Raw genomic sequence first — 17,328 nt, 5'->3', positions numbered from 1 at the left:
CGATAAAATTGTGCGATAAACAGCCATGATTGGTTGAAAGACGTCCTTTCGTACCGTTTTATTGGTCAAAAGTAGTATGACGTAGTAAAAGTGCAATGGTCAACATAATTATTAGCAACAGACAGTTGTATTTGTCAGTACCAAAATTCGAAACTAAATTGGCAAAGGAAAATTCAGCCTTACATCTAAAAAATCACTATAATCCAACTCGTTCCATGAACGTTCGCTTTTTCTTCAAAGGCAAGCGATGCTATCGACATAATTGTTAGAAAGTAACTGCCAGTGTTGTTCTATTTGTCAATACTGAAATTCGAAACGAAATTGGCAAAAGAAAATTCGCCTTGCAATTAAAAATCACTATAATCCATTTCGTTTTATGAACGTTGGATTCTTCAAAGGCAAACGATGTTGTCAACATAGTTGTTAGGAAGTAACTGTTAATTGTTGTATTTGTCAGCACTGAAATTCGAAACAAAGTCGGCAAAAGAAAATTAAATCTGATAATAAAAAAGTCAATAGGCCCTATAATCTAATAGAACATGTAGTACAGCGTTTTTGGCGTCTGTCCTAGAGTATAATGCCCAGTTTGTGAGCACGTTGCTAGTGCAGCTGAGAATTGTACCACTACCTATGCACGTCACATCAGCCATTTGCCAAACACAGTTGCCAAACTGACTGCGGCAAAGGTAAAACACTTGGACTTAACGTTCCCATTACTTATTTCACACGCCAAAAACGTTGACGCGGATTGTAATAGTTGGAAAATGGTTACATACATTATAAAATAAGATGATCTGGTCTATAAATAAAATGAATTATAAACTTACCAACGGCTCAGGTTTGTTGAGGAAGTCCATAACGACTGTCTTCTGTTCCTCCACAGCCAGCAGCCTGTTGAACTTCTCAGGCTTGAGTTTCAGCGTTTTTTGAACATATCGTCCCAAGTATGTAATCCTGGGATCCGGGGCAGATTCAGGAAGTGGGCCTCCACTCATGTCTACAAAAAAAATGTTTCTTTAACATTTAATGCTTCACAGTTTGTTCCTTACGCCACTTTTCCTGTTTGCCTTCAGTATCCTATGTACGACAGTTTCCTAAATATCATTGTATTGACCGCTTTACGTATTTATTTTTCCCCTATAGATTGCTGTGTTGTTTTGTGTAACGGTTACGCATTTCTTTTCTCTCAAGTGTTAGAGGTAGAACATTCATCTGAGTAGCTTAATATCAAAGGCGGACATCTGACCTCAATAGAAATTTAGATAGCTGTGGTTTTTTATGCAATTTTTCATGCTCTTTCCTGTTATAGTGAAACGATATGCAAATTCTAACACTACATTTATAAAATAAATTGTTTTAAATATTACAAAGAACATTGTGATTTAAAAAATTGCCTTTAGATCAAAACTATGGCGATGATAGATGTCCGTCTTTGACATTAAGCTACTCATCTGCATCAGGCCTGCACAAGGTTTGCGCTCTCCGAGCCGGCTCACAGCTCATGAGCGGAATGCAGATATTAGCTGCGCTCTGTATAAGGGTGGACTGGAAGAAGAGGCGATCTCGTACAAAATATACATAAAAGGAAGTACTATTACGAGTGTTTATGAAATGAATTCCCGTTCAGTGTTTGCAAAACTATCTTGGACTAATATTAACTAATAAAGAAATAATTATTTTACAGCAGTAATAGAAATTCTACATCTACTTAAATGTACAATATTATTTTGTTATACTTTTATTTATCAGTACATCAAAACGAGGTTTTATGCTGTTGGCAGCTGAAAGGAACAGTAGCCTACTGATAGTAATGAAATATCAGTTACAGATGTTCGATGTCTGCCTTCATTAAAGTTGATTATAGAAAACAGATGCTCACAAATATAAATGTTCAGCCAAACATAGCAATCATTTTCACAGCCAGCCTGTGTAGTCGTGGATATTATTGCTAATGTTTGTAAAACTCAACCAGGCTAGTAGTATTATTCAAACGATATTTAGCCCTTAGGTCACATTGAATATCAATAAGTTCGAGCTGTAAATCGTTAAATGTTATGTTCCGTCTTTTAGATTCCTCCATACTGTACTGTAGCAGTAGGTAAGCAACGTGAAACAGTTGCTGAGAATAGGCCTACACACTGCACTCCACTAGATAACTGAGTGGTCGTTTCCCTCTCCTCTACCAATAGCAAGTCTATGTCATTCTGACGTATCTTCCTCTCCGTTTCGGGGAGCGGTAAACTCGGCTCTCCCGCTCCGAAGGAGCGCGCGCGCTCGTTGAGCGCTGTTTGTGCAGGTGTGATCTACATCTTTTCGCCACTTTCGGATACATATTTATTTTATCTTTGGGCCATGTCAAGCCTAACTATAATTTGTAGCAAATCAATTTTCGACTAAACTAGTGAATAGGTACACTTCCCTTCGTACTCATTTATACACCTTCAACTGTTTTCAGCTATTTTTTCAGTCTTAGCAACATAACCTACGAAAGTATGACTTGCATATACGAATCTGTGAGAGGTTAGGTTAGGTTAGGTTAGGTTAGGTTAGGTTAGGTTAATTTAGGCTTTCGATATGCCTTGCATATACGGATGAGTAACAGGTTAGGTTAGTTTAGGCTTTTCGTTATGCCTTGAATATATTCAACATTTTGAAAGGCTTGTGATTTTTAGTAACGTTGTCAGTACTGGTCTGTGATGAGCTAGCTACTGTAATGGCAGATATGAAAATCAAGTGACATTATGAAAACTATGTATTTATTTCGTTATATTTATTACGTTTTACTATCTTTAATGCTCAATCCAGTAATACAAATTATGCGTATTTCACATAAAATCTAGCGTATGCTTCATATTTCTAAGTTTTCTTTATTCACTAGAAACCACCATATAATATTCACCTCTATTACGACAAATCTCTTATTTAAAACCTAATTTACTACAATTTCCAACAATTTCTCTTCCTCCAAATACGGGGTTATTTATAAGTCCGTGAAACATTTCAAAGTTTAATAAGAAATAAAAGTACACAACATATCACAGTAATTGACATGTCGATAGAGGGAGAAACTATCCAAGTTTTTTTTAAACAAGTTGCCATTATTTATCGCTAGGTGGCAGTAGTTATCAACAATGGCAAAATGAAGTTTACTAAATGTGAGCAATCGTTTTGTATGTTGGAATATGCAAGGACCTCGTCAAAGATTTGAAGTAGACGATTTCGCCGACTTACTCATCGCGACGAAGCAACTTTTCATCTCTCCGGAAAAGTGAATCACCACAATGTGCACATATGGGGAACTGAAATTTCCCGCGCAGTCATAGAGCATGTGCGAGACTCACCTGAGGTGAATGTCTTCTGTGTGATTTCGAAAGAGAAGGTGTACGGGCCATTCTTCATTGTAGAGTCCACCGTCACTGGGATGCTTTACTTGGACATGTTACAAAACTGGCTGATGCCTCAGCTGAATGAAGACAGCAATGATTACATCTCTCAAGAAGATGGATCTCCTTGTCACTATCATAACAAAGTGCGAGGGTATCTTAATCAAAATTGTCACAGAGCTGGATCGGACGCACAGGACGAGATGACGACGGTAATGAAGTGGCCACCACGATCGCCGGACTTAACTCCTTGTGACTTCTACTTGTAGAGGTTTCTGAAAGATATTCCCTATGTGTCTCCGTTCACCGCTGATTTCCAGGAACTTCGTCACCGGATTACAGCTCCCGTGGCTCTGGTCAACCGTGACATGATGAAGCGTGTATGGGGCTAAACAGATTACCGCGTGGATGTATGCCGTATTAGTGAAGGTGGATACATTGAGCATCTGTGAGCTATGAAACAAATATAACATCCTTCTACTCTTCATCTTTCACCGTCTCTGCAGCTCATCTCTGGAACTCTCTACCACAACATGTCAGAGACTGTCGGGCATTGTCTAGTTTCAAAATAAACTAAAATTGTATTTTTTCAATTCTGATTCCTTTCAGTTATAAGCCATTTTCTCTGCGATAGTTTTGTAAAAATATATCAATATCTTTTTTCTTCTTTTCCCCTTTTTGTTCTCTAGATCACCGGATGAATTTTCATCATACACTTTTTATTGTGAATTTTATTTAATTTTCGTATTTCTTTTCTTTTTTATTATTTTATTACATTCCATTTTGTTATATTCTTCCTTACGTTCTTCATATTAACCATTTGTACTAAATGAGTTGCTTTTACTATATTTCAATGTATTTTACTTTATTTTTTTATATTATGGTATTATTTTCATGTTGTTTAGTGTCGATTTATATCATCATTATTTTTTTGTAATATGTTAGCATTCTGTTCTTTAACTTTTTGTTTAATTTTTCACAGATTGTATACTTTGAGACCTGGTAGAGTGTAAGAGAAGGCCCTATGGCCCTAACTCTGCCAGTATAAATAAAGAATTATTATTATTATTATTATTATTATTATTATTATTATTATATGCCATCATGCATGGCTGCGAATTCGATCCCTTCAATGTATAGATTTAGTTTGCTCTTGGCAACGATTTATGATTTATGTATTCTTTTAGGCATTATATTCAATTATCATTGTCTCATAGTATTCTTAGTTATCCTTTCATCGTCATTTTGTAATTAATTGTAATTGTATTTATGTGTAATAATTATTTTTCTATTATGTTTTTTGTTATATTTGTGCTGAACTGTAATTGACCACTGGCTGTTGTACAGCACATTATAAATAAATAAATAAATAAATAAATAAATAAATAAATAAATAAATAAATACATAAATAAATAAAATAAATAAATAAATAAAATAATAATAATAATAATAATTATTATTATTATTATTATTATTAACAAAACTTTGAGAGTTTCTATTTATTTTAGTGTAAAATAATTTGTTATCCGTTGGGTAGTTTAGTAGTTATGAACTTCTTTAATGTTTTACGGACATATGAATAGTCCTGTATATCGCTATAAAATCCTTACATTTTTAACTTCATCTCCACAGAGAAGTCCCTTACAAATTCAACGATTTTCATTACCAAAATCATCAGAAGTACCCATTCGCTAGTTTTTTCCGATTTTCTTATCTTTTCAATTGCGGTTCAGATCGGGTTACAACACTCAATACGGAACGAATCTCTTTAATGCCGTTAGTGATAGCTTGTGTACCTGTGCTTTACGTCTCTGAGCATGCGCAGTGTCTTGCATCTGGGACTTAGAATATTCAAGCGGTGCATTAATTTTTTCTGTTGCCATACGTCTATTCCAGTACAGTACTACATGTAAAAAAATAAATAAGCATCTGCATACAAATTCGATATCTAATTTTCATTTGCAGTTAATTTTAGCCACTACCAACAGGCTTGGCGCATGCAGTGCTTGTCAGTTAATTACAATTTAATTAGTGTTTCATGAAAGCCATCAGTGTTGTAGATCTGTCACAAGTGCGTGTGTATTTTATCGATCGCGAAGACGCTCCAGACGACATTTGTCCTGTGAAATATAGCGGCGAGCCGTACCATGCCACGCGAGATACAAGGAAGGCTATTAGCCTTCAGCTTAGTCTGCTCATTTCTCCTCCTACCTCTATTTCTTCAACTTTTAAATTGCTTCCAAAAATAAGCAATAATACCACAACATCCCCGCCACCACAGTTATGCGCTGCCCGAGTACCTCACGGAATACAGCAAGCGAGCATTGAGAGAAAACATATGAAAGGAACGCTACGTAGCTATGAATTCACCTAGGAAGAAGTGCACAAGAAATGTCTTAATTATTACCTATTCCGAAATACAGAGTGAGCCAAAGAAACGGGAGATTTTTAAACAGTGAAATGAAACTTTAGATATTGCATTAAATTAACTTTTATTACTACTTACTTACTGGCTTTTAAGGAACCCGGAGGTTCATTGCCGCCCTCACATAAGCCCGCCATTGATCCCTATCCTGAGCAAGATTAATCCATTCTCTATCATCATACCCCACCTCTCTCAAATCCATTTTAATATTATCTTCTCATCTACGTCTCGGCCTCCCTAAAGGTCTTTTTCCCTCCGGCCTCCCAACTAACACTCTATATGCATTTCTGGATTCGCCCATACATGCTACATGCCCTGCCCATCTCAAACGTCTGGATTTTATGTTCCTAATCATTTCAGGTGAAGAATACAATGCGTGCAGTTCTGTTTTGTGTAACTTTCTCCATTCTCCTGTAACTTCATTCCTCTTAGGCCCAAATATTTTCCTAAGCACCTTATTCTCAAACACTCTTAACCTATGTTCCTCTCTCAAAGTGAGAGAGCAGGTTTCACAACCATAAAGAACAATCGGTAATATAACTGTTTTATAAATTCTAACTTTCAGATATTTTAACAGCAGACTGGATGATAAAAGCTTCTCAACCGAATAATAACAGGCATTTCCCATATTTATTCTGCGTTTAATTTCCTCCCGAGTATCATTTATATTTGTTACTGCTGCTCCAAGATATTTGAACTTCTCCACCTCTTCAAAAGATAAATTTACAATTTTTATTATTCATTTCGTACAATATTCTCGTCACGAGACAATCATATACTTTGTCTTTTCGGGATTTACTTCCAAACCTATCTCTTTACTTGCTTCCAGCAAAATTCCCGTGTTTTCCCTAATCGTTTGTGGATTTTCTCGTAACATATTCACGTCATCCGCATAGACAAGAAGCTGATGTAACCCGTTCAATTCCAAATCCTCTATGTTATCCTGGACTTTCCTAATGGCATACTCTAGAGCAAAGTTAAAAAGTAAAGGTGATAGTGCATCTCCTTACTTTAGCCCACAGTGAATTGGAAACGATCTGACAGAAACTGACCTATACGAACTCTGCTGTACGTTTCACTGAGACACATTTTAATTAATCGAACTAGTTTCTTGGGAATACCAAATTCAATAAGAATATCATATAAAACAATTAACTTTTATTACATTTTTAAAAACTGGAAATTTATCCTTTGAAAAGGTGAAAAAATTCAAATACCTTGGAGCAACAGTAACAAATATAAATGACACATAAGAGAAAATTAAACGCAGAATAAATATCGGAAATGCCTGTTATTACTTGCTTGAAAAGCTTTTTCCATCTAAACATTTCAATGTTTTCGACACTAAACAAATTTATTATTTTATTTTATTAAAATATTTTCACAAAGATCTGAATAACCTTGAAAGGTATATACTTAAATATAGAACTAAAAATATGAATTTTCTGAGTTTGTATGAACCAAAATGTGAACCAATGCAGCTTTTTATCATAGACTGAGTCAAGGGCCCAAATTATTAAACAAATTTTATTCCAATATAATTTTAACGACGAATCCTCTACAAATTAATAAAAAAAATATAAACAAAATTGTATTGGATCTATAGTTTGGTTTCAAACATATTAAACACTTTTTAATCTGTATTCACTCTCAATTTTAATTTTATTTTTGTCTGTATTGGAATCCCCTCCTGAGCACGAGTCTTACTCATTCAGGAGTGGGCTAGTTTATCTTGCATTGTATTAACTTTTATTAATTTCAAACTTACTAGCAATAAAACAATAGATAAATAAACACACCCCAAACAAATTCTCAACACACAGATAAATTTCAGAACACACGCACTATTTGACTCAACTCTTCATCACACGAACGCACCCACACAACAGGCAGCGATGTTGAGATGACGCCGAGACACAGAAGGATCTGAGGATGGTGTCAAGTAGCTCCGAAACAGCTGTAAGCCGCACATGCTTACATAATTAACACGATTAAGTTCGTCATTTAATCAAGTATTTAAATAAATTGCTTTCGAAAGAAATTAAAGTCATAATTCTGTATGATTGTAAAACTTGGACTCTCACTTTGAGAGAGTAACAGATGTTAATGTTTAAGAATAAGGTGCTTAGGAAAATATTTGGGGCTAATAGGGATGAAGTTACAGGAGAATGGAGAAAGTTACACAACGCAGAACTGCACGCATTGTATTCTTCACCTGACGTAATTAGGGACATTAAATCCAGACGTTTGAAATGGGCAGGACATGTAGCACGTATAGATGAATTCAGAAATGCATATAGAGTATTAGTTGGAGACCTGAGGGAAAAATACTTTTGAGAGGTGAGATGTAGGTGGGAGGATAATATTAAAACAGATCTGAGAGAAGTGGGATATGATGGTAGGGACTGGATTAATCTTGGTCACGATAGGGACCGATGGCGGGCTTATATGAAGGCGACAATGCACCTCCGGGTTTCTCTAAAAGTCATTTGTAAATATGTAAGTATATGAAAATATAGAATATAGTTTGCCATTTGCATGTAACCACTATTGTTGAAAATGACATCCATCAAATGTCCTCCACCAATGTGTATACATTCTTGTAACCGCTCTTTGAACTTTCTCATTAAGCTTTGTAACATTTCGACTGTGACGTTTGAAATTTCCTCACGAATTGCTGTCTTCAGTTGTTCAATGTTTCGCGGTTTGTTTCCACTTAAATCTGGGGATCGTGCAGGCCAAGGAATGTCTTCATTTCTCGATATGACATGATTCCCAAAAAAATTCGCATTTCCGTCATAGATATGGCTGCAGTGTTTGCTGTTGCACAGTCTTGCTGAAACGAAGTTGATCTATTGTTAAAACATTATTCTTCTCAACTGACTAACTAAGAAAATTTTTATCATCATATAACGAGCTTCATTAACAGTTATCCCACGGCCATTGACAATTTTTTTTCTTTATCTGGAGGTTCTACTTTAGCGCAGAGTTTGTTTGTTCTAAATTGCAAATCCAGTTGTTTTAACCGCATGTGATGAGGGAACAGGATCATGACGAAAGAGTTGAAAGTGGCGGCGAAACTCCGTACTAGCAGCTTCTACGCATTGACCATTTAGATAATAAGATTTTACACGAAATATTCGTTGCTCACCATTCCAGTGCTTCATGTATTTCAGTTGCAAAAATAAGACTAAAAATGACAATGAATCTCAGCCCACTAAAATAATCCATGTACTACCAACAACAAAATTAAAATCTCCCGTTTCTTTGGCCCACCTTGTAGATTACTTTATAAAATAAGTTCATTAGACGTTCAAATAAACATTTTTCAGATTTATTTTCAATGAAGAATACCAGATATTTTGAAAATTATTTGCTTCCATAATAATGAAACATACTCCTTCTGAATGGTTTTTATGCCAAATAGTTTTTATTGAACTTATGTATGCTATGTATCTTGAGATTCAACGCGAAAACGCAAGTAACAATGTTAGGGCGATCATTGGGTTTTTCATGTGGTAGTAAAGCAATAGCTATTTGAGGTCATTGTGGATTATAAAAGTCATGTTTCCTATGCTTTCGAATAATAGACATAGCATCTTGGTATAGCTGCTGCATGTAGAGCTTGAAATGTAGAGGGTAAAGTCATTTTATCCTGCTAAGAGATCTTGCTGAAACGATCGTGAGACTACAAAATTTCGCAGGCTTCTTATTTTATCAGTAAGTAATACCGTCTTTGCTTAGGAACTGTAATTTTTTTAATCTCTCAAGCCAATACTGAAGAGAATGACGCATATAAATATCTACACCACACCGCCATTAAGTATATGAAAAAGACCCAACCCCACTTGATTAATAACTATAAAAATATTTGATTTTTAATAACAATATTATTATCTTACGTAACTTTTGTAGTTTTATATATATATATATATATATATATATATATATATATATATATATATATATATATTAGCCGCCAGTAAATTATAAAAATGAAAATCTAATTTAACATATTCTCTATATCTACTTATATAACCCCAAAATGTTTCACTTTCATATCAATATAGCATTAATATGTATAATTAATGAAAAATAGTCACATCATGGCATTAACTATTTTATTTCTAATGGTAATAATGTCATCAAACCACTTCAAGTTTTGTAGATTTCAATATCCAATACACAGCTGTACTCAGAAAATTACACACCGCAGAATCAGACCTGTAAACTACTCTAAGTAAGTCTTGAAATTTTTAATAACCAATTGCATTTGAACTCTAAACATGTCAGCAAACCTGCAGGTCATGGCCTTCGTGTAATAGCTATTGTTTATTGTAGTGTGTGTTTTGTTTTATTCTGAAATCACGGCCTTGCTGACATGAAATTAGTTCTCAAAACTGAAAAAAGATGGATTTTGGAAAATAGGAAAATAATGTAGGAAAATTGATATTTCACTAAAGACTACTATTTTTCTGAAAAACTTCGGGTTCCAAGCTTCAAAATGAGGGGTCATTCATTAAAATCCGTTCAGCCGTTTTCCCGTAATTTCCATTACCAGTTCAAATTATATATATAGATGAATAGACGATTTGTTTCATAAGACTGTAGACGATATTCTTATTTATAATATGTTAACCGTTGCTTCACAGCGGTGGATAAACTTTGATTATGACCAGCCAAGACAAATCGAGGATGCAAGCCAGTGAAAAGAGAAACATATAATCCTCAGTTACAAATCCGTGCAGCGCTTCTGATGTCTTTTATGAGTTCCATCTTTCGCAAGCATTGGGTTTCGAACCCGAAACATTGAGAGTTCCGTCCTCCATGAATCGTCAATCGATCTTAGATTTCAATATCAATGAAAATGGCATGAGTGTAAAGAAGCAGGAAGACAAACTCTGAAAGTTTGTTTCTCGGTAGCTGGCATGAGATCTGTGACGTCTTATAAACGACCTATTTCACTTCTCATGACACCTTTCCTAATAACTGAGTTGGGGGACTTTGAAAGGGAACGACCGTAAAGAGAACATAATCTATTACAATACATAAACAGAAAGGCTATCACCAAGCGAAACGAATGTAGACTATATCACGTAACTTGTTGGCTTACCTCTCTCTCTCACACATACACACACATTTATATAAACGCACACACACACTCACATAGACATAATTAAAGAGAAATACTATACATTATTTTGATACTATAATTGTTTCCAACTGCACTGCCTAATAATAATAATAATAATAATAATAATAATAATAATAATAATAATAATAATAATAATAAAATAATAATAATAAAATAATAATAAAATAATAATAATGGCACAAATTTCTATGATCTAAAACTCTGGAAATAAGCATGTCCTCAGGCCTAAAAATACCAAAATATAACATAAAAATTGTAAATATGACGCAACGTAAATTAAATATTGTCATAATAATAATAATAATAATAATAATAATAATAATAATAATAAAATAATAATAATAAAATAATAATAATAAAATAATAATAATGGCACAAATTTCTATGATCTAAAACTCTGGAAATAAGCGTGTCCTCAGGCCTAAAAATACCAAAATATAACATAAAAATTGTAAATATGACGCAACATAAATTAAATATTGTCATAATAATAATAATAATTAATAATAATAAAATAATAAAATAATAATAATGGCACAAATTTCTATGATCTAAAACTCTGGAAATAAGCATGTCCTCAGGCCTAAAAATACCAAAATATGACAAAAATTGGAAATATGACGCAACATAAATTAAATATTGTCATAATAATAATAATAATAATAATAATAATAATTTATTTATTTATTTATTTATTTATTTATTTATTTATTTAGAATATTAACGTTCAAAAACAACAGCACAAGGCCAATTACAGTTTTGCACGATACAAAACAGAACAAAACCACAAATGATGATGAGAATGAATGATAGAAAATGGAAATGAGATGAAATACAAACAATATAATGGTCTACATCAATCATTGATCAAATAAAAATTATAAAATTATAAAATTAGTACAATGAGAATTGAAATAATGGAATGGTCTACGTGAATCAATAGACCAAATGCAAGAAATATAAGGACAAATAATTATTAAAATTAGATCAGTGAGTTAAAACTCAAAGATATACTACACATTAAATGGATCCAAGTTGAATCCATGCAAATTAGCATATTTAATGCATCTGCAGACCGGAGAGAGAGATTTAGGATTCTTATTATAAAACAATTTATGAAATCTTAAACCATTAGCAGGAATACGAAGACTGATATTGCTTATAAAAGATTCACAATCAATATCACCCTTAATGACTTTGCAAAAAAATAAATAATCAAGATCCTGAAGTCTGGTGAACAAACTACCGCAATTGAAATAATTGCATTTAATCTCATAGTTATAATCGGAATTTGGTAAAAATCTATAAGAACACAAGGAAATAAATTTTCTTTGGATATTCTCCAATTTAGCCGAGTCAGTGGAAGTAATGGAGTTCCATACAACAGATGCATATTCAAGCTTGGATCTAACCAACGTATAGTATAAAATTAATAAACACATAGGAGTGGAAAAAGAATAAGTTATAGACCTAATTAGACCAAGCATTCTTAACGAATGGGTATAAATATATTGCACATGATCATGGAAATATAATTTTGAATCAAGTAGGACACCAAGATCTCTAATACAATCTTTCTTAGTAATTATGACATTACTGAGAGAATAGTTAAATTTTAGGGAGATAGTTTTCCGTGAAAAGGAAATAACAAAAGTTTTGGATTGATTAATTTTCATTCCATTTTCAACAGACCATTGTGAAATTGAATTAATGTCATTTTGAAGAATTTGACAATCAACCAAACTATTAATTTTGCGAAAGATTTTGAGATCATCCGCAAACAAAAGGCAGCTAGAACTTATTCTTTTACTTATATCATTTATAAATAATAAAAATAAGAGAGGTCCCAATGTAGACCCTTGAGGAACACCGCATAAACTATTAAATGGAACCGAGAGAGAATTACCTAGTCGAACACAAGACTGTCTATCTGTTAAATAATTTTCAAACCAATTAACATAGTTAGTGGAGAGACCAAAATTACTTAATTTATTTAATAAAATTTTGTGAGGAACAACATCAAATGCTTTGCTAAAATCAAAATAAATTGAGTCAATTTGACCTTGATTTTCAACTATAGGCATTATGAGATTAAGATAGGAAACTAAATTAGTAGTAGTAGATTTCCCTCTTGTAAATCCATGTTGGGCCGAATTGATCTTATTTTTAACATAAAATGAAATGTGTTTGTGGATAATTTTTTCAAAAATTTTAGAAAAATTGTTTAGGATAGAAATGGGTCTATAATTAGTAACACTGTTTTTATTACCATTTTTGAAAACTGGAATAATGGATGCTTCCTTCCAAAGTGACGGGTAAATTCCTGTTTTTAAGCTAAGATTGAACAAAAACGTTAAAACAGGCAAGAAAATATTAGAGCATCCCTTGATTATAAAATTAGGAATGCTATCAGTACCTTTACATTTATTAGGCTTTAGCTTTTTAATAGCTTTATTTACATCATCGAATGTAATATTAGGCAGGGACAAACAGTCAGTAATATTAGAATCATAAGTAATGAAATTAGTTACAATTTTGTTGAACTGATTTAAATTGACTAGCAAATGCATTTGCAATTTCTTTTTCATCTGTGATGTGAACGCCATTTATTATTAGTTCTGTGGGATTACTATTAGTTTTTCGAAAAGTTGCTACAGTAAAATAACCCAATAAAAAAAAAAAAAAAAAAGTTGCTACATATTTCCAAAATTTATTTATTTATTTATTATTTATAATAATAATAATAATAATAATAATAATAATAATAATAATAAAATAATAATAATAATGGCTCAAATTTCTATGACCTAAAACTCTGGAAATAAGCATGTCCTCAGGCCTAAAAATACCAAAATATGACAAAAATTGGAAATATGACGCAACATAAATTAAATATTGTCATAATAATAATAATAATAATAATAATAATAATAATAATAATAATAAAATAATAATAAAATAATAATAATGGCACAAATTTCTATGATCTAAAACTCTGGAAATAAGCATGTCCTCAGGCCTAAAAATACCAAAATATGACATAAAAATTGGAAATATAACGAAACATAAATTAAATATTGTCATAATAATTTATTTTATTTATTTATTTATTTATTTATTTATTTATTTATTTATTTATTTATTTATTTATTTATTTATTTATTTATTTATTTATTTATTTATTTATTTATTTATTTAATTTAATGTGCTGTACAACAGCCAGTGGCCAATTACAGTTCAGCACAAATATAACGAAAAACATAAAACAAAAATAATTATTACACATAAATATAATTACAATTAATTACAATAATGACGATGAATGGATAACTAAGAATACTATGAGACAATGTTAATTGAGTATAATGCCTAAAATAATACATAAATGATAAATCGTTGCCAAGAGCAAACAAAGTCTATACATTAAAGGGATCGAATTCGCAGCCATGCATGTTGGCATTTTTAATGCATCTGGAGACTGGTGAAAGAAATTTCGAATTTCTAATATAGAAAAGTTTGTGGGCTCTCATATCTTTTGTTGGAATACGTAAGGTAATATTGTTTAAGAAAGAGTCACAGGATATATCACCTTTGAGGACTTTACAAAAGAACAGATAATCTAGCTCATGGCGTCTAGCATATAGATTTTGACAATTAAAATATTCACATTTTCTCTCATAACTATACCCGGAATTAATGGGAAAAAATCTGAATGAACATAAGGATATAAATTTTCTTTGTATATTTTCTAATTTAGCCAAGTCCGTAGTTGTAATCGAGTTCCAAACTACAGATGCATATTCGAGTTTCGATCGCACCAATGTATAGTATAGCATTAAGAGAGAATCGGGAGTGGAAAAAGAATAAGTTATTGACCGTATTATTCCTAGCATTCTGATTGCGTGATTGTAAATGTAATCAACGTGACTATGAAAATACAATTTACTGTCAAAAAATATTCCCAAATCTTTTACGCAATCAGTTCTGTTAATTAGTACATTATTTAGATGATAATTAAATTTCAGTGAAGAAGTTTTTCTAGAAAAGGTTATTACATTAGTTTTGGATACGTTAATTTTCATACCATTGTCTTCCGACCATTTAGCGACTGAATTAATGTCACATTGAAGTGATTGACAGTCAGTACTACTTTTGATTGTACGAAAAATGTTTAAATCGTCTGCAAATAATAAACAGTCAGAACTTATTCTTTTACATATATCATCTATGAATATAATAAACAGGAGAGGTCCTAAAGTAGATCCCTGCGGGACTCCGCAATTTATGTTATAAGAATAAGAGTGTATATTAAACAGTCTTACACATGAAACTCTATTACTTAAATAATTTTCGAACCACTTTACGTAGCTTACAGAAAGGCCAATATTTCCTAACTTATGAAGAAGGATATAGTGCGGAACTACATCAAAAGCTTTGCTGAAATCAAAATATATTGAATCAGTTTGTCCCTGCGTTTCAATTATTGGTACAATTTGATTTAGATATGTGACCAGGTTAGTGACAGTGGATTTAGTTTTAGTAAATCCATGTTGTGAAGAATTGAGCTTGTTTTTCACATAAAACGATATATGTCTGTGAATAATGGTTTCAAAAATTTTGAAAAGTTATTTAGGATTGAGATAGGTCTGTAGTTTCTGACATCATTTCTTTTTCCGTTTTTAAATATAGGAATAATTGCAGCTTGTTTTCATAGTGAGGGAAATTCACCATTTTTCAAACTAATATTAAATATGTGGGCTAAAAGAGGAATAAATATATTAGAGCATCCTTTAATTATAAAATTTGGAATACCGTCAGTGCCAGTTGTTTTTGTTGGTTTAAGTTTTTTAATTGCTTTACGAACGTCATCATGTGTTACTTTAGGTATAGGTAATGAGTCTGTTATATTCGTAATAATGTTTTCATATGTATGGCTGTGTTTAGTCTGAACAGATTTGAAGTGATCAGCAAAAGCATTGACAATGTCTAACTGATCTGTGATGTGTTTATCGTTAAGAATTAATTCAGAGGGATAATTATCAGTCTTCCGAAATGATTCAACATATTTCCAAAACTTTTTTGGTTCCGTTTTAAGATTTTCATTAATATTTTGAAGCCATGATAATTTATCCGATTTAATTTTAGATTTCACAAGTTTTCTATAGTAGGAAAATGTTTGATAATAAAATTCAGTTTTGAATTTTTTATACTTTTTATGTGCATGGTCTTTCTTTCTAATAAGTTTACGTAAGGTGTTAGAAAACCATTGTGGATAACTAGACCTTTTGACTCGAGTGACAGGAACTGCCTGGGATATGATACTATTAACTACTGAACATAGTGAGCTAGCTGCATCGTTAACATCGACAGCTTGGTAAACACAGGACCAATCGTAATTATATAGACTCCAATATAAATTCAAGTAATCACCTTGAAAATAATTTGGGAAAGAATTTTGTTGATTCTGGGGAGAAAAATTTAGTGTGACTTCAAGAGTTATTGTTAAGGGAGGATGATAGTCATCCTGTAAGACTAGCGAGTGAGTGGCCAGATTGACCTCGGTCTCGGTTAAATTTGTAAATATAAGATCAAGCAAGTTTTTGTTATTAACTGTTGAATTTACTTGTTTCAATCCAAGAAAGCAAGAAGATGAAAATAACTCTTGAGCCTTAATTTTGGAGTAGTAATGGATGTTATCAGCACAACAACCAGATAACCAATTCATACCAGGAGTATTAAAATCGCCGAGAAAAACTACTCTATTATTGTGTGTATCGAGATGATTTTCAAGAAAATTTAGATAAGATTTTAGAAACTTTGGATCAGTATCAGGTGGAAAGTAATGATTACCAATTAACAAATTGAATCCGTCTTCCATAGGAATCTGAACCCATACACACTCGCTAATAATTCTAAGTCATGTCTCCGGTATACTACAGGTATTTGATTGTTGACAGCTATTAAGACACCACCACCACGGGTTTTATTGGTATCCTCAAATTTTCTATCACCACGAAAAATGGTATAATAATTAGGGAATAAATTATTATACTCAACAAGCTCTTGAAGCCATGTTTCTGTCAAACAGATAATAGTGTCAGCATTACTAACAACATTACCGAAAAATTCATCAATTTTAGTGTTTAAACCTCTGACGTTTTGATAATATATTTCAAGATGATTGCTTGAACTATACATTGTATATCAATGGTAAAACTAAGAGGCATTCCCGTTGGATCCCTCAGGTTCTCTAGCAGTAGAAGCATAGTGTTGCTCCGGTTTCAATTTACCATAGAAAGGTGCGATAAGACACCCGACTGGCCAGACACCAGTGTTGTTAATTAAGTGGAAATCTTTTTCCTCA

The 17,328-nt window shown here is 32.4% G+C and overlaps 1 protein-coding gene across 1 annotated transcript in view; it reads right to left on the bottom strand.

Annotated features, from left to right (window-relative positions):
- The window catches only part of Dhc93AB (Dynein heavy chain at 93AB), a 312,580-nt gene that overhangs the window by 280,843 nt on the left and 14,409 nt on the right, over positions 1-17,328 (bottom strand). Inside the window, exon 2 of the mRNA XM_069846249.1 lies at positions 828-997. Within this exon, the coding sequence (XP_069702350.1) occupies positions 828-995 (168 nt within the window). The 5' untranslated portion in view covers positions 996-997. The remainder of the gene's footprint in view (positions 1-827; positions 998-17,328) is intronic.

Source organism: Periplaneta americana, chromosome 14 (assembly GCF_040183065.1).
Source record: "Periplaneta americana isolate PAMFEO1 chromosome 14, P.americana_PAMFEO1_priV1, whole genome shotgun sequence".
Taxonomy (NCBI): Eukaryota; Metazoa; Arthropoda; class Insecta; order Blattodea; family Blattidae; genus Periplaneta; species Periplaneta americana.
This window is presented reverse-complemented; position numbering and strand designations above follow the sequence as displayed.